The 17,568-nt window shown below is 43.4% G+C and overlaps 1 protein-coding gene across 1 annotated transcript; it reads left to right on the top strand.

Moving 5' to 3' along the window:
* Positions 1–12,387: 12,387 nt before the first annotated feature.
* On the top strand, positions 12,388–13,558 carry LOC113008187 (trace amine-associated receptor 13c-like). Its single transcript, XM_026145427.1, has 2 exons — positions 12,388–12,563; positions 12,742–13,558. Exons 1-2 carry the CDS (start codon positions 12,388–12,390, stop codon positions 13,556–13,558), a joined length of 993 nt encoding a protein of 330 aa, XP_026001212.1.
* The last annotated feature ends 4,010 nt before the right edge of the window (positions 13,559–17,568 follow it).

Raw genomic sequence — 17,568 nt, 5'->3', positions numbered from 1 at the left:
TAGCCATTCTTGTATTTTGCTTGTTTACATTATTGTATTTTGCACAACTCTGTTGCTTGTGAAGCTCGCACACAAGAATTTCACTCACATGTGCTGTACCAATGTACCTGCACATGTGATGTGACAATAAAAGTGATTTGATTTGATTTGATTTGATTTGATTTGAGCTCCGCCGGCAGCCAGCTGTGCCTGATTGACCGAGCCCCAGGCCGAGAGGCCGGGGGCACCCCACCTCCGACAAGGACACCCACCTGAATTTGCCGCAGGTGGAAAAACTACAAGCAACCTAACATTCAGTCAACTTCCAGACTACATAAGACAATAAAGACAATAGACAGCCAGGCTGAGATCACCCCCCCCCCCCCCCACACACACACACACACACACACACCTCAGTGGGGTCCTTGAGAGCAGAGAACCCCTGCAAGGGATGGTAGCAACCTCCCCGCCGGCTGACGAGGCTCCCAGTTCCACAGGGTTCAGTGCTAGGACCAAGTCTGTTTACATTATACATGCTTCCCTTAGGCAGCATCATTAGAAGACATAGCATACATTTACACTGCTATGCAGATGACACCCAGCTCTATCTGTCCATGAAGCCAGATACCACACACCAATGAGTTAAACTGCAGGAATGTCTTAAAGACATAAAGACCTGGATGGCCGCTAACTTTCTGCTTCTTAATTCAGATCAAACTGAGGTTATTGTACTCAGCCCTAAAAATCTTAGAAATATGGTATCTAAGCAGATTCTTACTCTGGATGGCATTACCTTGGCCTCCAGTAACGCTGTGAGGAACCTTGGAGTCATTTTTGACCAGGACATGTCCTTCAACGCACATATTAAACAAATATGTAGGACTGCTTTCTTCCATTTGTGCAACATCTCTAAAGTTAGAAATATCCTGTCTCAGAGTGACGCTGATAGTAATGCCATGTGATTCAGCTAAGAATCTCCTCATTTGTGAAGCCACGCTTAAAATACTCAGCAATTTGTGAATTCATGATCCGTATCTGTAATGCTGTTAGCATATCTGTAGCGTTTGTAGCTGAGGGCTTCAGCTTCCGAGTAACAAGGAAATGACGTCATGCATGTAGATTACTGATTGGCAGAGCTAAATCGAAATTTCGAATTACTACGTCGAAATTTCGAGAAAGATGGTAAAATGGTAAATGGTCTGTATTTGTATAGGTCTTTACTTGGTCCTAAGGTCCTAACAAAATTTCGAGTTAAGGATCTTTTTTTTTTGTGGCGGAAACGGGCTTCCATACAAATGTCCTGTTTATAAGGTTGGGGAAACCTGCAGTCAGTTGAGACTAGGGATGGGTACCGTTGTCCAGTGCCATGATGGCACCGGTTCTGACATAAACGGTAGTAACCAGACCGAAAAGCAGCGCACATTTCGGTGGTTTATTTCGGTGCTTTTTTTTCCTGAGCTGTGATACACTTTAGATTCTAGCCAATCATTTTACGTTTCCGAGGATAGTAGGCGGGCCCAGGTACGTACGTTCTTTTAGAGCAGAGCTACAGATTAAAAACGCGCAAGGCGAAGTGGTCAAAAGTCTGGCTGTACTTCACAGCAAAAGATGCAAACTCAGCACCCTGCAACAAGTGCTTTAAGCTGATACTGTGATACTGTCAAAGGAGGTAACACCTCAAATCCGATGAAACACCTGGCGACGCATAGCGTTTTTTTTTAAAAGCCCAGAAATGCGCTGTATTTGATAGCTTGCTGCGAGACCTCACACCGAGCACATCTACTGCGGGTGTGGTGCCTGTTATCGGACCCAGAGTTTGCAACATCCCCCAAAAACACGGAGAGGAGAGTCCTGGCCCCTAGCCCTGCCAGTGTAGCAGAAGTGATGATGGATGATGATGCAGCAGCAGCCGTTCTTCTCTGGGTCAGTAGCTTAATGTTGTTCGTGTGTAATTTACGTTGAGTAGGCTAACCACGTTATTACATTAATGCATGTAAGGTGAACTAGCAAACACCATCATAGCTACATGCAGCTGTCTTCTTGTTTGATGGCAGATACTCCCTTCACCCTGGCCAAAAAGGCTAAAATGACCAAAGAAAAAGTGGAAAACAGTTAAACATGAGAGGTTTTTGGACAAAGTTTGTGTTTTTTCCATTGTTTAAGCACTGCTTCCAGCCAAGAGTGATACCATATATGCCCCATAGCTGCAGAAAAGGCTAACATTGTTATCTTTTTACAAAAACCAGCTGAACATGAGAGGTTTTTGGACCAATTGTGTGTTCTCCATTCTTTAAGCACCGGTTTGAGCACCGTTTAAGCACCGGCACCGTTTCAAAAGTACCAGTTTGGCACCGGTATCGGATAAAACCTAAACGATACCCATCCCTAGCTGAGACTGAAACTTGGATGAGTGATAAAACATTTCTCTGACTGAAAACACTCCGTCCAGATAAACAGAATCAACTTTTTTTAGACTGCTACATTAGCATAACATAAAAACAGTGAACCTGGAGGATGAACGCTAACTTTTTTCCCCTCGATAAAAGTTAACGTGCCTGATGGTTAGGGACAAATGCAATCGCATGGCAGGAAGCTGTAAACGGACCAAACTTCAGTCAGGAGAACAACTGAGATAATCCATCCACAATACGAGGTCATAAATATACTGCAACAACATGGGAATAGAGCAGCTGCCAGAGAATTCAACTTTAATGAATCAATGGTACAGAAGTGAAGGAAGCAAGAAGAATGAGTTGAGTGAAGTCTGACTCATCTGATTTTGTTACACTTAATGAGCCTTATAATCCAGTGTGCCTTATGTATGAAAAAAGACCGGTTTATGGACAGTGCGTGTAAATGCTGTTAAAAATCTTCTATGTAGATTTCATGATACAGGACCTGTACACCTCCAGGACACTGCGGCGTGCAGCTCTGATCTCAGCTGACCCTTCTCACCCTGGACACAGTCTGTTTGACCTGCTCCCCTCAGGCAGGAGGCTCCGGTCCATTCGCACCAGAACCTCTCGCCATAAGAACAGTTTCTTCCCCTCTGCTATTGGACACATGAACAATAACCGTACGACTGTTCCCGCCACTAACACATGACCCTACGCTGTGTCACTGCATCATTTCATGTTTGGCACTGATCACCACCTGCACTCATGTATATATCTTTCTACGTAGCACTCATAATTCTTATTCTCATGTATATATCTCATGTATATCTCATGCACATATCTTTCTTTCTACATAGCACTTTAATTCTTATTGTCTGCACTGAAGCACCGCAGCAATTTCCTAATGTTGTAAACCTCAACATCTGGCAATAAACCCATTCTGATTCTGATTCTGATTATGATGTGTATGACTGATTTATAACAAGTTACATAATTTCATAAATATATATATATAGTTTGGGTTAAAATGTCTTTATTTGAAATGTACATATGTAAAGTGTAAGAGCTAGCGTATCGTGAGAATACCCTTAACGAGAGTACACAAGACTTTTCATGGACTGCGAGGGAGCAGATGTCTCTCATGAAGCATGTTACGCTAAAGGTTTACTAAAAGAAAAAGCAACACAAGGACAAGCAGTCAACGAGCTATTTGTCGTTTGAGAAATGTTTTTATTTGTTTGGACTTAACATGTGTACTGTAAAGTTGCTAATTGGGTTGTAATGTTCACTCGTGACCAGTTCTCATGGCGTAGTGGCACATGGGCGTACTGGTGATGATGAAGCTGAGGAGAGAAAGCCCAAGTAATAAACGCCCGTTTCAAAGAACCGACCTGTGTCTGTGTTTCCGCGAAGAGAGCTACAGTGCGCCTTATAATCCGGTGCCCCTTAAGTTCTTAAAAATATGGTACATCAAAGACACTGCAGCACGTGTTGGAAAGTCGCCAATTCGGCTCAACGAGTTAAAAACTAACCCAACAAAACCTGCTTCTTAAACACATGCAATTTGCCGTTTCAGATCAGTGTCTTTCTATAAGGCTTATGCATTGTGTTAGCATAAAACAAAACGATAAATTCACACTGAAATATCACTTTATAAATGAGATAAACCTAATTAAATTCATTTCAGATAGCTTATGCAGAATGGAGCCGAAGATTAGTGTGAGTTTCTCTCCTAAGGAGACTTTAAAAAAATTATTGGACAGCAATTTCCACTAACCGTTCTTTGTTAACAATCTAACATCGAATGGATGGCCACCAGCTTAAGTAATGAACACGTGATCACACAGTCAACCACAGTTATGTAAACAGCCCAGGTGCTGATAGGTGGGAGCTGGAGGAAGACCCGCCTCTAACCCTTAATACAGGTTGTGGTAACTGCACACACAAACACAGACAGTGAGAGAGAGAGAGGTGAAGACCATGACAAAAACCTTCACAAACACGAGAGTTGCTCGCACACAGCTTCACAGTTCTTTTTAAAATGATGCTCTTAATCAATATCTGCTCCAGTATATTTCTAACACTGAATAGATTCAACAAGCTGAACTTATACTTATTTAATAAAAGTGGCTTCAAGTGTATGAGCGCTTTTAACATATCCAGATATGTTCAACTCATCACACCATTTGACAAAGGAACTGCACTGCACTCATTATCATTGAGCAGATCGACAACAACATGGTCCTGTGTTAAAACTTGCTTTGACACAAATTTGTCAACATGAAAAATAAATATGGGGAGGGAACACATCCCCGTGAGGAGCCTAGGACCAGAGGTGGTTAGAAAGGACCCCATTCATTTTTATTTATGCTGAACTATTCTAAACACCTTGGGATTAAAATATGAGGCTGAATTGTGTTGAAAGCAAAAGAAAAATCAACAAACTTTAATCAAATATGAGAACGTTTTCCTTCCATTGTGTCACGGACCCAGTTCCAGGGATTCGGGGTCCGTGAGCAGTGTGGACTACTATTGTAGTCATTATTACTATTATCATTATTATTGTGGTTATTGTTATTATGATTGTGTCTGCTGTCCTGTTTTTCCGTGTTGATGTACTGTCAGGTGTTATGGGTGTGTGCATGTGTGTGAGGGTGCGGTCGTGGCAGGCACTTTTAGGCCTGGTGGGTGTGGCCCTGCCAGCTGACCGGTCCCACCCAGGAATCCACACACACCTGGCGCCGATCAAGCCTCGTCAGAGGAGCTTCAAAACAGTGTGGCTGAGAGCTCCTTGACGCTGGATCGTTGAGTGACTTCCCGTCAGTCTTAAGTCTATGTGCAAGGTTAGTGCAGGTCTGCCATTAGGTCTTGGTACTAACGGCTACCTTTTGTATGCATGTTTCCCCAGGAGGCATTGCGGCATCCAGGAGGCAGCACACGGACAGTACACAGGGAACGGAGACAGAGCACGGAGCACGGGATAAGGGAGAAGACACGGAACGGGAGTTGGGATCGCACGGGGAATTTATTGTTGTTTGGATTTTCACCCCTGTAAATAAACGCACTGCCTTCAGCGTCACGTCCTGCATTTTGGGTCTTCATTTCTCACATCCCCACGGTCTGCCAACCAGACCGTGACAGAACGATCCAGCCAGTAATGGATCCAGCGGACTCACCGTGGAAGCGCAGCTCCCGTTTTGACGGGACCCGGCTAGCGCTTGGAGGGCCTCCGTGCTGCCGTTCCTCGCTGGCAGCCTCTTCTGCTTCCTCCCCGCGGACGCCCCGGTCTCGCAGAAAACGCTCCAGCCGGTCCCGGGAGGATTACTACGAGCCTGCAAGCAATCAGCTTACACCTGCACAAGCCTTTTACAAGATGTTAGGGATTATTATCGTGCCACCTGACTCACCTAGCATTTCCACATCACAGCAGGAGCAGCCACAGCAGAGTCCTCCCTCGTCACATTCCGCCAGCGCCGCTCCCTCTTCAACAGGGAGGCAGCGAACACGCAGCCAGCACTCACAGCTCCAGCAGGAGCCTGGGATTCAGCTCAAACAACCGCCTAGGGTGAGTGACAGAGTCTCCCTTCATTTGCCTTTTTTGTCAAGGGATAGACAGACTGTTTCCCCCAAAGCTGCGAACGCCAGCTACATGAACATTACAGCTCGTGTTTCTCCGGTTCGGGAAAATAAAAGTTTTCGTTTTAAGAATGACTATTTTCCCATTGGTTCAGAAGACTGTGCGCCTGATGTTCTTTCAGATCCAGGAGTTAAGACTGTTCCGTCTGGATCTGTTTATTCTGGAGCTATGTTTATTCAGTCAGCTGCCCGTCCGCTTTCAGCTCAGTCCCCTGCTCAGCAGCCACCTGTAGCTCAGTGTCCTGTGTTTCCTGCTCAGAAGCCGCCTGTAGCCCAGTCACCAACTCCACCACCACCACTTTCGCCTCAAGCTCAGTTAGCCGCCCGGCCTCAAGCACCTGCAGCTCAGTTAGCCGATCAGCAGTCACCTTCTTCACCACCGCTTTCATCTCGCATTCAGTTATCCATGGCTCAGTCAGCCACTCATCTTCACCCTCAGCCAGGGGTCCCAATTGCCTCTGGTTCTGCATCTGCTCCAGCTGGAGGGCTCGAGCAGCCCATCCAGCCTGAAGTTTCGTCTGCTGAGGGACACATTGTTTAACAATCGTGTTCAGCAAGGTGGGGTTTGCTTTAAAATCTCTGATATCACAAGTTTCTCCAATACTTTCATCACAACTGGTGTATTAGCATCCAAACACTTTTCTGAAATGTAATTCAGCATGTTACTTAATTACTCCCAGGAGACAGTACTTTGTTACACTAATTTGAACCAATACATTATTTTCACGTCTCCCTGAAATGACCTGAAAATAATCGCCTCATACCATACCAGTTAACAATGTAAACCTCTACATTACACTCCTTCACACCAACACAAATCCCTGTCATAATGAGGACACAATTAAGATCTTGCTCTTAGGATTTAGCACAAAGCAGACAGCCCAAAGCAAAAATCCAGTGGGTTTTTTTTTTTTTGTTTGTTTGTTTTGCTTTGGGCTGTGTTTTGAGTACACAATGCATTTATAATGCATTAACTGAATGAGTGTATAGGTGGTTGTCAGTGCACTGTCAGCTCAGCAGCAGATCCTTCTATCTCAGGAAAACCAGAGCCATCACAGGTGACCCCTTGCACCCCTCCGACCACCTGTTTGACCCACTGCCCTCTGGTTGGCACCTCAGGTCAATCTGGTCCCACACCTTCAGACTCACTAAAAGCTTCTTTTCCTGGGCCATTTGTACTGTTAACAAACACTGCACAGTTGGTGTGGAGCACCCATAATTTTGTTGTACATGTACAAAGGGGTTATTCTGCTCTATTCTAAAAAGGCTCTATGCAAATAATTATAATAATAATAATAATAATAATAATAATAATACATTTTATTTAAAAGCGCCTTTCAGAACACTCAAGGACACTGAAAAGTAGTAAAAGTAGGCATAAAAGCAGGGAATATGCACAATAATGAGAAACATAATAGAAGGAACAGATTAAAAGCAGTAAAGTGGAAAGGTTATGTGGAATAAGCTATTTTGAATGGGTGAGTTTTGAGTCGAGAAAATGAGGTGATAGTTCTCAAATCAGGAAGTAGGGAATTCCAAAGTCGAGGAGCAGAGCAACTGAAGTCCCTGCCCCCCATAGTGACAAGACAAGGGGAATAAACGGTGAGAGAAAGAGTAGAAGAAGATCTAAGACACCGAGATGGGATTGTGATCTGAACCAAAACATAGAGATATGGAGGGGGGAGGACATGAATAGCCTTGAATGTATACAGAAGTATTTTAAAACTGATGCGATGTTTGACCAGAAGCCAGTGTAGCTGCTTCGGGACCGGGGAGATGTGGTGAATAGAAGGAATCCAAGTGATAATAGGTGCAGCAGAGTTCTGGACACGTTGAAGTTTATTGATGGATTTTTGAGTGAGGCCGAAAAAAGTGAATTACAGTAATCGATCCGTAACAAGGCTTTGAATAAGAATGGCATGTGGGGTGAGAAAGGGACAGAGACGGTTAATGTTACCCAACTGAAAATAAGCAGAGCGAGTGACATTATTGATGGGAGAGTTAAAGGATAGAGTACTGTCAAGGATGACACCCAAACTTTTCACAGAAGAAGAAATGGAGACCGGCATTTGGAAACAGCAGGAAGGAAAAACTCCCTTTTAACAGGAAGAAACCTCTGTTAGAACCAGGCTAAGGGAGCAGTGTGCCATGACTGGTTGGCAGGGGAAGAAGACAGACAAATATACACTGTGGAAGAGAGCTGGAGCTTCTGATACCAAGTGTAAAGCTAATTGCTAGAAAATGTCATTTCTAATTGCGGAGAACTCTGATTTGTGTACGTATGAGTCAGAATCAAAGCAGGCCTTTGGAATTGTAACACGCAAATATACATTTTATGGGTAAACATTTTGGTGTCATTGAAGATGTGTAAAGCCTTACTGGAATAATTTGCGCTGTATTAACAGAGTGCTAGCACTTTCTTTGCAAAGCTTTACCACCCTTCCTGTCGTGTTCATCAAATCTGTCATGGTCTGGCTGGCAGGCCGTGGGGATGTGAGGCAAAGAAGGACACAGGCGCGGAGCTCTGTGTGTAGACAGTGCCTTTATTTACAGTGTGGTAAATACTGATGCACAATTAATCCCCGTGCTCCATAAGACTCCCATGTGTGTCTTCCAGTGGCATCCGTGCTGTCCTTCCTCTCCACGCTCCTATTGTGGGGAAACAATGGAAGCAGCTGTTAGACACTGACCCCTGCGGCCACACACGATCTGCACCTTCTAGACTAAACCCCACACACTGACTTGGGAGTCTAACACAATGATCCCACGTCGGTGGGAGCTCCAAGATTCTCCTAAGTAGCTCCCCCGACGAGCCCTGATCAGCAGCAGGCTTCAGCTGTGGCCAGTCCCCTAGCAGGGTCCTGGGTGTGAGCGACCCAGGACCCTGACAAAATCTGACCGATGTACAAATTAAAAAAACTCATAAATATTGTTTTATGATGTAAAAAAACTCGTATGACATCCTCTACACTATGCACTTGAACATATAAAAGTGATGACCACATCTTTCGTTGAATTTTGAGAGTTTTAATCAACTTTGTTACATTTGTGGTGTTCCCAGTCAAAAGTGACCACAATAGCCTACCCCTTTGGCCTCTGACCCCCTGAATGACTCACTGAATGACCCATTGACCAACCCACTGAACTGAATTTGGTGGTGAAAAATGTTTCTTATGTAAATTTAAGAGCTGTTAAAACTGACTGGTTAATTTTGACCGGGAACACTAAAGTGAAAACAAGGGAGGGACAGACTTAAGTTTTACTTATTTTAAATAAGACATACATTTTATTTGTGATCCTTAAATAAAACATTAGGTGTAAATTAAAGTAGGTGTAAATGATAATGTTGCCTGTTTATTACCGTTCATTAGTGATGGCTCGCTTGAAGCTGAAGCTCCGGTGCGTGTGTCAAAAAAATCAACACACTGCTTCAGACTGTGTCGAAGCTTGATTCGTTTGGCCAGAGTCACGTGATCAGTGACGTTCGAAGCTTCATTTAGAACCTAACTGCTTCGGTGTCTGATTCAATGGTTTATAAGGAAGCGAATCATTCGCGGGATTTTGGAGTTTTGATGGTGACAGATAGTGAACCACTGATCATTCCACTGAGAGATTTGGAGCCAGCGAGGAATAGAGGAGGTTCTGTTGTGTGGGAGGATTTTGAGTTGATTTTGGTCGATCGGGTGGGTTTTCCAGCTTTGTGTTCTGGCCGTTTGCTTTTGTTTTGTGCGTGTTTATTTTATCTGACAACGGGAAAAAGGTAAAATGTCAAAAATCTGCTTCCATAATATAAATATCATTAAATAACTTTAGAAAAACTTCCACTTGACTCTTTACATGTAATGTTGTAAAAATATATATTTTATTGTTTAACTAATCTGAAAATGTTTGTCTGCCAAATGTGCAGCAATTGAATGTATTTATTCTCTTTAGCTGATAGTTTGTGGGGCCCAGGTAGACTGTATAACTGCATCTCTACCAGTCTCGCTGCACTGCAGCCTCCTCTGGGCCATGTGAAGGGATTTTCCTTAATGCAGGAGAAATGATCTCCACGAAAAGGAACAGGTTCGGCCATCGCACAGTCGAACAAATTCTCTTCTTAAATAAAAATGAAAAAGGGTTACCTTAAATGCATCATGTTTGTCATTTGCAAGTTCATAAGCATTTTCCTTTCCATTTCAGAATCAATTATACCCCCAGATGAAAGATATGTCTGGGGAAATGTCCCTAATATAATATTATTTATAAATACACCCGTCTAGCGATTAACTGCATAAGTGCATGGAGGCGGGACCTCAGAGCAGAAGCATACTCCATAATGTGTTGTACATTATTATATGTATATATATGTAATGTGGTATTTTTCAATTATTGTATTTACCAACATCAAGAAGTCAGAAACAAAGAAAGACCACACCATGATTCGTGTTTAAACAAGGAAAGTTTACTGGTCAAAATAATTTGTTAAACAAATGAAACACATTTTTTTAACCACCAAAAAATATATGTTCAAAGCAACACAACGGCGGTCCAATATCAGACAGAACTCCACTCTGTAGAGTGGGCAGTCATTATGAAGCAGTTGGTTTTATTTTGTGGATTCAAGCTGCTCTTCATATTTTTGGCCACCAGATGTCTTCGAGTAATGAACCGTTTTTCAACACAAGCTTCAGAAAGCTTCATTTGGCCATCACTACCGTTCATTGGGGACGGTCTCAGAGGAGTGCCTTAGAACACACATGCATCAACACTACAATGAGCGGGTGGAGGGAGGTTTGGAGTCTTCTCCCACCCCCGTTCTCTGCGGCCTGCTGGAGCGGGAGGGCTAGGAGGAGTTGGCCGTCCGACTGCGGTCTGGGGTGTGGGGCCTCCCTGCTGCTATGGAGTCGGGGTGGTCTGCCTCTCCCCACCGCAGGGAAAAGGGTAACACCACCTGGGTCTAGGTGCAGTTCCCCCCTCCAGGGGCAAGGGTACCTAGACCCGGTTTGTAGAGTACGCTTGGGGAGTGTGATCGTGTGTACAGCGTCTCTTTATGTCTGTCTCCACGTTGGTTGAGTGTGGAGTAAGTGCACATGAGAGCATGAGGGTGGGAATGAATGTTTGTGTCTGTGTGTGCCTGTATGTCTGTGTCTATATGTCAGGTTGGGTATCAGACGCCACCTCTCTGGGGACATCTCAGGCCCTCCAAGGTTTGGAGGCCTATCTCCACCCACCACCACTTCCCCTGCCAGTGGCGGACTCCCTCAGGTGTCGGTGCGTTGGTGGTTCTTTGTGTCTGGGGGTGGGCGTCCAGGTACACACCGGCTCACTCCTTGGCGGCCGCTTATCGGGGCCTGGAGCCTGGGGCTCGCTCGGGCCCCTTCGGAGGTGGGGTGCCCCCGGCCTCTCGGCCTGGGGCTCGGTCACTCAGGCACGGCTGGGGGCCGGCGGAGCTCACGGGCACGTCACTGCAACTCCCCCTGGCTTCTGCTCCGCGGCTGCTGAGTGGACCCACATCTGGGACTCTCCTCAGCTCTTACTGGGACAGTGGCGCGGCTGCCCCTCTGTTGGTCTTCCTTGGTCTCTTGTGTTCTGGGGGCCTCTGGATGTCTGGAGTTTTGATCTCCTCCATACCCGCTTCACACCCTGGAGGACGGGGCTGTGGCCCCCCCACACTCCCTAGCAGATCGTTACATGGAGAAACCTTTGGAATACAAGCATGCTAATCCACACAGGTATGCACACGGGTGTTCACTGCTTGTAGACCCAAATTACACCTTTCTTGGCTGCTACTTCGAAGCACATCTGTCCTGCGTGCTGCACAACAACATTGGATATTTAGTATTTACTGCTGTTTACACTTAGCTAGATTAATGCGATGGTGTTGTGTTTAGTATGTTGCTTTGTTTTTTTTGCTTGTTTTCTATTTTTCTCTCAACAGGTGATCCAGGAGATTTTTATTTTTTTTCTCCCCCCCTTTCTCACTGTCCCTCTCCCCTTCTGTTTTTCCTTTCCTTCCTCTTTCTTTCTCCCTTTCCTATCCCTCACTCAGGTCTGTCCCGTCTGTAACATCTGAAAATAAAATATAATAAATAATAAAAACAAAGATCGATCAAATGGACCAATAAGGTAATGCCACGATGATCCATTTGGCAAAGTAAATCCATTGGGTATCCTTGTTGGTAAAAAAAAAAGTTTGACAGAGAGGATTTCCAACTGGGAAAAAGTTTAAAAAACCTCAATACACAATGAAACTATGCAGGATTTGACATAGTTGTAAACATACTGAAAGAAAACTGCCACCAGTGGGAAAGAGGGAGGAGCAATGTGAGCAAAGAAAATAAATCAGGTACAGAACAAAGAGCTTCAGGCAGAAAGCTGGAACCTCCTTTTTCTAATGATGAAAACCTTTGAAGAAACTGAACTCTGCTTTCCACAACTCCTCAACTCCTCCTGCAGGAAGACCATGCGTCCTTATACATTTTCTATCCTTATTTATATTACCCTGTCCTCCATTTCTTTGCTCACTGTGACTCTTAATCTGCTGGTCATCATCTCCATCTCACATTTCAAGTAATAATTTTGTTAGACATATGCAGACAGTAAGATTTTATGGCTAAAAGATGAAAATGATATGATATCCTATCTGAGTGAGTCTGAGCTAAATGCTTTTTCCTTTTATCTGTATAAAATTGCACTTGTTGCTACAAATAATAATAATAATAACTGTGTCGCTGTCTTTTGTCTTCAGGAAGCTGCACACCCCCACCAATCTCCTCCTCCTCTCTTTGGCTGTCTCTGATTGCCTGGTGGGTCTCCTGATTTTATTTCAAATTATAATTATAGATGGTTGCTGGTTTCTTGGTGAATTCATGTGTAGTATGTATTTTCTCTTGGACTACATTATTACCTCTGCGTCAGTAGGAACCATGGTTCTCATATCAATTGACCGTTATGTGGCTATTTGTTACCCTCTCCATTACTCTACCAAAGTCACCCCAAAAAGAACAAAAGCATGTGTTTATCTGTGTTGGATTTGTTCTTCAGTCTTTCAATGTCTCCTGCTAAAAGACAACCTGGTGCAACCTGGCAGGTATAATTCCTGCTATGGGGAGTGTGTGGTTGTTGTTGGCCATGCTTTTGGAGTTGCAGATCTATTGTTGTCCTTTATTGGTCCTGTCATTGTGATTGTAGTTCTTTATCTAAACATATTTGTTGTGGCTATGACTCAAGCTCGTGCCCTGCGGTCACATATTGCAGCTCTGACACACGAGGGGTCAGTAAGTACAAATGTTAAGAAATCTGAAATGAAAGCAGTAAGGACCATCAGTGTTCTTATCATTGTGTTTCTAATATGTCTCTGCCCATACTTTGGTGTCACACTCTCAGGTCAAGATGCCATGCTCAGTGCTTCATCTGTTGCATTTGTAATGTGTTTGTTCTATTTAAACTCCTGTCTAAACCCTCTAATCTATGCTTTATTTTACCCCTGGTTCAGAAAATCTGTTAAACAAATTGTTACACTTAAAATATTGAAGTCTGGCTCTTGTGACACCAATATCATGTAAACAGAATGAAAGACTGAGAATGAAAGCCCCATTGTTTTTTTGTTGTTGTTTTATGTTTTCTATTACAAAAAAGTTACTAACAGAGAAGTAACACCCATAAGTAAAGAACAGAAACCCGTGTGGTTTAGAGATGGGGAAGAAAAGACTGTAATAACTCTACTGACGGACTTCATTTCTGAAATATTTTGACTGATACAAATATTATTCATGTCATTGGCAACCAACATTAGTATATGTATTAGACTGCTAGTAGCATTATAGGAACTATATTTTAGTTTCAGAGTTTCTCCTTTATCTTCAGTATGTTACTCAATTTCATACAAAGGAGACATGTCAATGGAAACAGCACTCTTGTCACGCATGTACATAAATAGACAGCGTGTACACATTGCTCCTCCCCATCCTTGTCTGTTGTGTTCTTTCATGTGTCTCCGCAGAGAGCAGGGATGTAAGCTGCAGTTTCTGAGAAACAGCAGCATTCAGTATGAATATAGCTTTATAGCTGGAAATAAAGACAAAAAAGTAATGTGCCTACATTAAAAAAACTCTAATGTGATAAGATAATCAGTTTATACAAAAGTCTGCAGCAAAAGAAGTGAAGAGGAGGAGGAGGAAAATTATAATTACCAGTTAATAATATAAACCTGACGTTCCTAAACACCCAGATGACTCCCTGCCTTAATGAAGACAGACATAAAATCTTTCTTTTAACTTTTAACATATGAACACAAAACCAGCAAGATGAAGCAAAGATGAAAACCAGCCTAGAGAAGCTGCAAAGCGATCACCACAATGGTTCTACTCTAAAAAACAGAAGCTTGAAGAAGCCTCAAGCTTGACTGCACATCACTGTCTTTGTTACCTGTTCAGGGTCTGGCTGCTGGGCAGGGGTCTGCATTGACTCACTGCACTGACTGTTTTTTGGCTAGATTTGCATTAGTATACTGTCTCTGTAGATGGTTCAAGGTTCAAGGTCCTTTATTTGTCACATGCATAGTTATACAAGTGAAGTTCTATCAGCAGGATAATGTAGTTGTTTCTGTCCTATACAGAGTTTGCATCATGCACTTGTTTTTTTTTTTTTGTTCATTAAAAGCAAAAGTAAGGTCCATATTGGCACTCATCAGCAGTTATAGACAAGTGCACTATTTTACTCGACACACACACACACTGAAATCAGTGGATTGGAGCACAACTGCGCCGAAATACAACGGCATGTTTGTTTGATTTCTTTTTCTTTTTATTAGGCCAGTGTACAGACAACTAAAGAACCTTTGGAATGTGAGTAATGACATAATTGTCATTTTAATGGAATTACGCACAGTAATGTGTTACATTACTACATTACTAAAAAATGCAATGTGATTACATTAACAATACTTTGTAACATGTTACACCCAACACTGGTTATGGCTAAGATCTTTAGCATTAGTTAATGTAAATTGTGTTATTATTCAGTATAGTCCAAGGAGCTTGCAAAGAAAAGCATCTGGACTTCTTTAAGTTACTTGAAGACGTTTCACCTCTCATCCGAGAAGCTTCTTCAGTTCTAGGGTCAAACAGGAAGTACACAGAGCAGTAGTGGTTTTTGATATAGGCGACACGGGCAGTTGCCCAGGGTGGCATCGTGGTAGGGGGCGGCATCACGGGCATCAGCAAAAAAAAAAGTTGCTCGTACTCATGCTGCCTCGACATCACACCAGTGCATTTTGGGGATGGCATAGGCACCGATTGGTGTTCTTATAGCCTTTTGCGAGGTGCAACTTCTGCTTGTGGCACAGGGAGGAAAGGATGGGGTGGCAGGGGATTCTCTGGCTGGCCGGAGCGGCATCTGATAGCCAACTCGCAAAATAAAACAAAATAAAAACATAATAAAAACAAACCAATAAACATGAAAACACCAGATATTATGATAAAGAATTTATCACCATTGTTTTTTCGAAATTCTATAGGCAAAAAGTGAGCGCGTGCTCGCTGCTGTGCTGAAGTCAAAGTAAACTTTATCATCTCCGCTATATACAGTACAGTATATAGAGAGACAAGACGACAAGACTCCATTTACAGCAGTGCAAGTAAACAAACAATAAATATATGAAGAGTAAGAAAATAAATATACAGTGGGGCAAAAAAGTATTTAGTCAGCCACCGATTGTGCAAGTTCCCCCACCTAAAATGATGACAGAGGTCAGTAATTTGCACCAGAGGTACACTTCAACTGTGAGAGACAGAATGTGAAAAAAAAATCCATGAATCCACATGGTAGGATTTGTAAAGAATTTATTCGTAAATCAGGGTGGTAAATAAGTATTTGGTCAATAACAAAAATACAACTCAATACTTTGTAACATAACCTTTGTTGGCAATAACAGAGGTCAAACGTTTACTATAGGTCTTTACCAGGTTTGCACACACAGTAGCTGGTATTTTGGCCCATTCCTCCATGCAGATCTTCTCGAGAGCAGTGATGTTTTGGGGCTGTCGCCGAGCAACACGGACTTTCAACTCCCGCCACAGATTTTCTATGGGGTTGAGGTCTGGAGACTGGCTAGGCCACTCCAGGACTTTCAAATGCTTCTTACGGAGCCACTCCTTTGTTGCCCGGGCGGTGTGTTTTGGATCATTGTCATGTTGGAAGACCCAGCCGCGTTTCATCTTCAAAGTTCTCACTGATGGAAGGAGGTTTTGGCTCAAAATCTCACGATACATGGCCCCATTCATTCTGTCCTTAACACGGATCAGTCGTCCTGTCCCCTTGGCAGAAAAACAGCCCCATAGCATGATGTTTCCACCCCCATGCTTCACAGTAGGTATGGTGTTCTTGGGATGCAACTCAGTATTCTTCGTCCTCCAAACACGAGTTGAGTTTATACCAAAAAGTTCTACTTTGGTTTCATCTGACCACATGACATTCTCCCAATCCTCTGCTGTATCATCCATGTGCTGTCTGGCAAACTTCAGACGGGCCTGGACATGCACTGGCTTCAGCAGCGGAACACGTCTGGCACTGCGGGATTTGATTCCCTGCCGTTGTAGTGTGTTACTGATGGTGACCTTTGTTACTTTGGTCCCAGCTCTCTGCAGGTCATTCACCAGGTCCCCCCGTGTGGTTCTGGGATCTTTGCTCACCGTTCTCATGATCATTTTGACCCCACGGGATGAGATCTTGCGTGGAGCCCCAGATCGTGGGAGATTATCAGTGGTCTTGTATGTCTTCCATTTTCTGATGATTGCTCCCACAGTTGATTTTTTCACACCAAGCTGCTTGCCTATTGTAGATTCACTCTTCCCAGTCTGGTGCAGGTCTACAATCCTGTTCCTGGTGTCCTTCGAGAGCTCTTTGGTCTTGGCCGTGGCGGAGTTTGGAGTCTGTTTGAGGCTGTGGACAGGTGTCTTTTATACAGATGATGAGTTCAAACAGGTGCCATTCATACAGGTAATGAGTGGGGGACAGAAAAGCGTCTTACAGAAGACGTTACAGGTCTGTGAGAGCCAGAGATTTTCCGTGTTTGAGGTGACCAAATACTTATTTGCCACCCTGATTTACGGATAAATTCTTTACAAATCCTACCATGTGAATTCATGGATTTTTTTCTTCACACTCTGTCTCTCACAGTTGAAGTGTACCTCTGGTGCAAATTACTGACCTCTGTCATCATTTTGGGGGGGGGGAACTTGCACAATCTGTGGCTGACTAAATACTTTTTTGCCCCACTGTACATTTTAGTACTAGGGGTAAAGGGATCAATAACAATTTAAAATTTATAATTACAGTTTGATGATTTAAAGTCTCACACACAACCTGTCGAAAAGGGAGGGGGGGGGGGGGGCTGCTTCCAAATATAGCACTGTGACAAAGTGGGTGAAAGGACCATTTGTCTATATTCTTAGTTAACATTCTTGTTTTGATTTAACCATATTTCACATGTAATCTGCAATAGGCAAACATCTACTATCCCGGGTTTGTTTATGTTTTGCACTTTTACAGATTATATAATATAACATCTTGGTTC

This window comes from Astatotilapia calliptera, chromosome 16 (assembly GCF_900246225.1).
Source record: "Astatotilapia calliptera chromosome 16, fAstCal1.2, whole genome shotgun sequence".
NCBI lineage: Eukaryota > Metazoa > Chordata > Actinopteri > Cichliformes > Cichlidae > Astatotilapia > Astatotilapia calliptera.
This window is presented reverse-complemented; position numbering and strand designations above follow the sequence as displayed.

Coding starts and splice junctions, on each gene's coding strand:
- LOC113008187 (XM_026145427.1), top strand. CDS start 12,388: ATGATGAAAACCTTTGAAGAAACTGAACTCTGCTTTCCACAACTCCTC. Junction 12,564..12,741: donor ATCTCCATCTCACATTTCAA/GTAATAATTTTG, acceptor TTTTGTCTTCAG/GAAGCTGCACACCCCCACCA.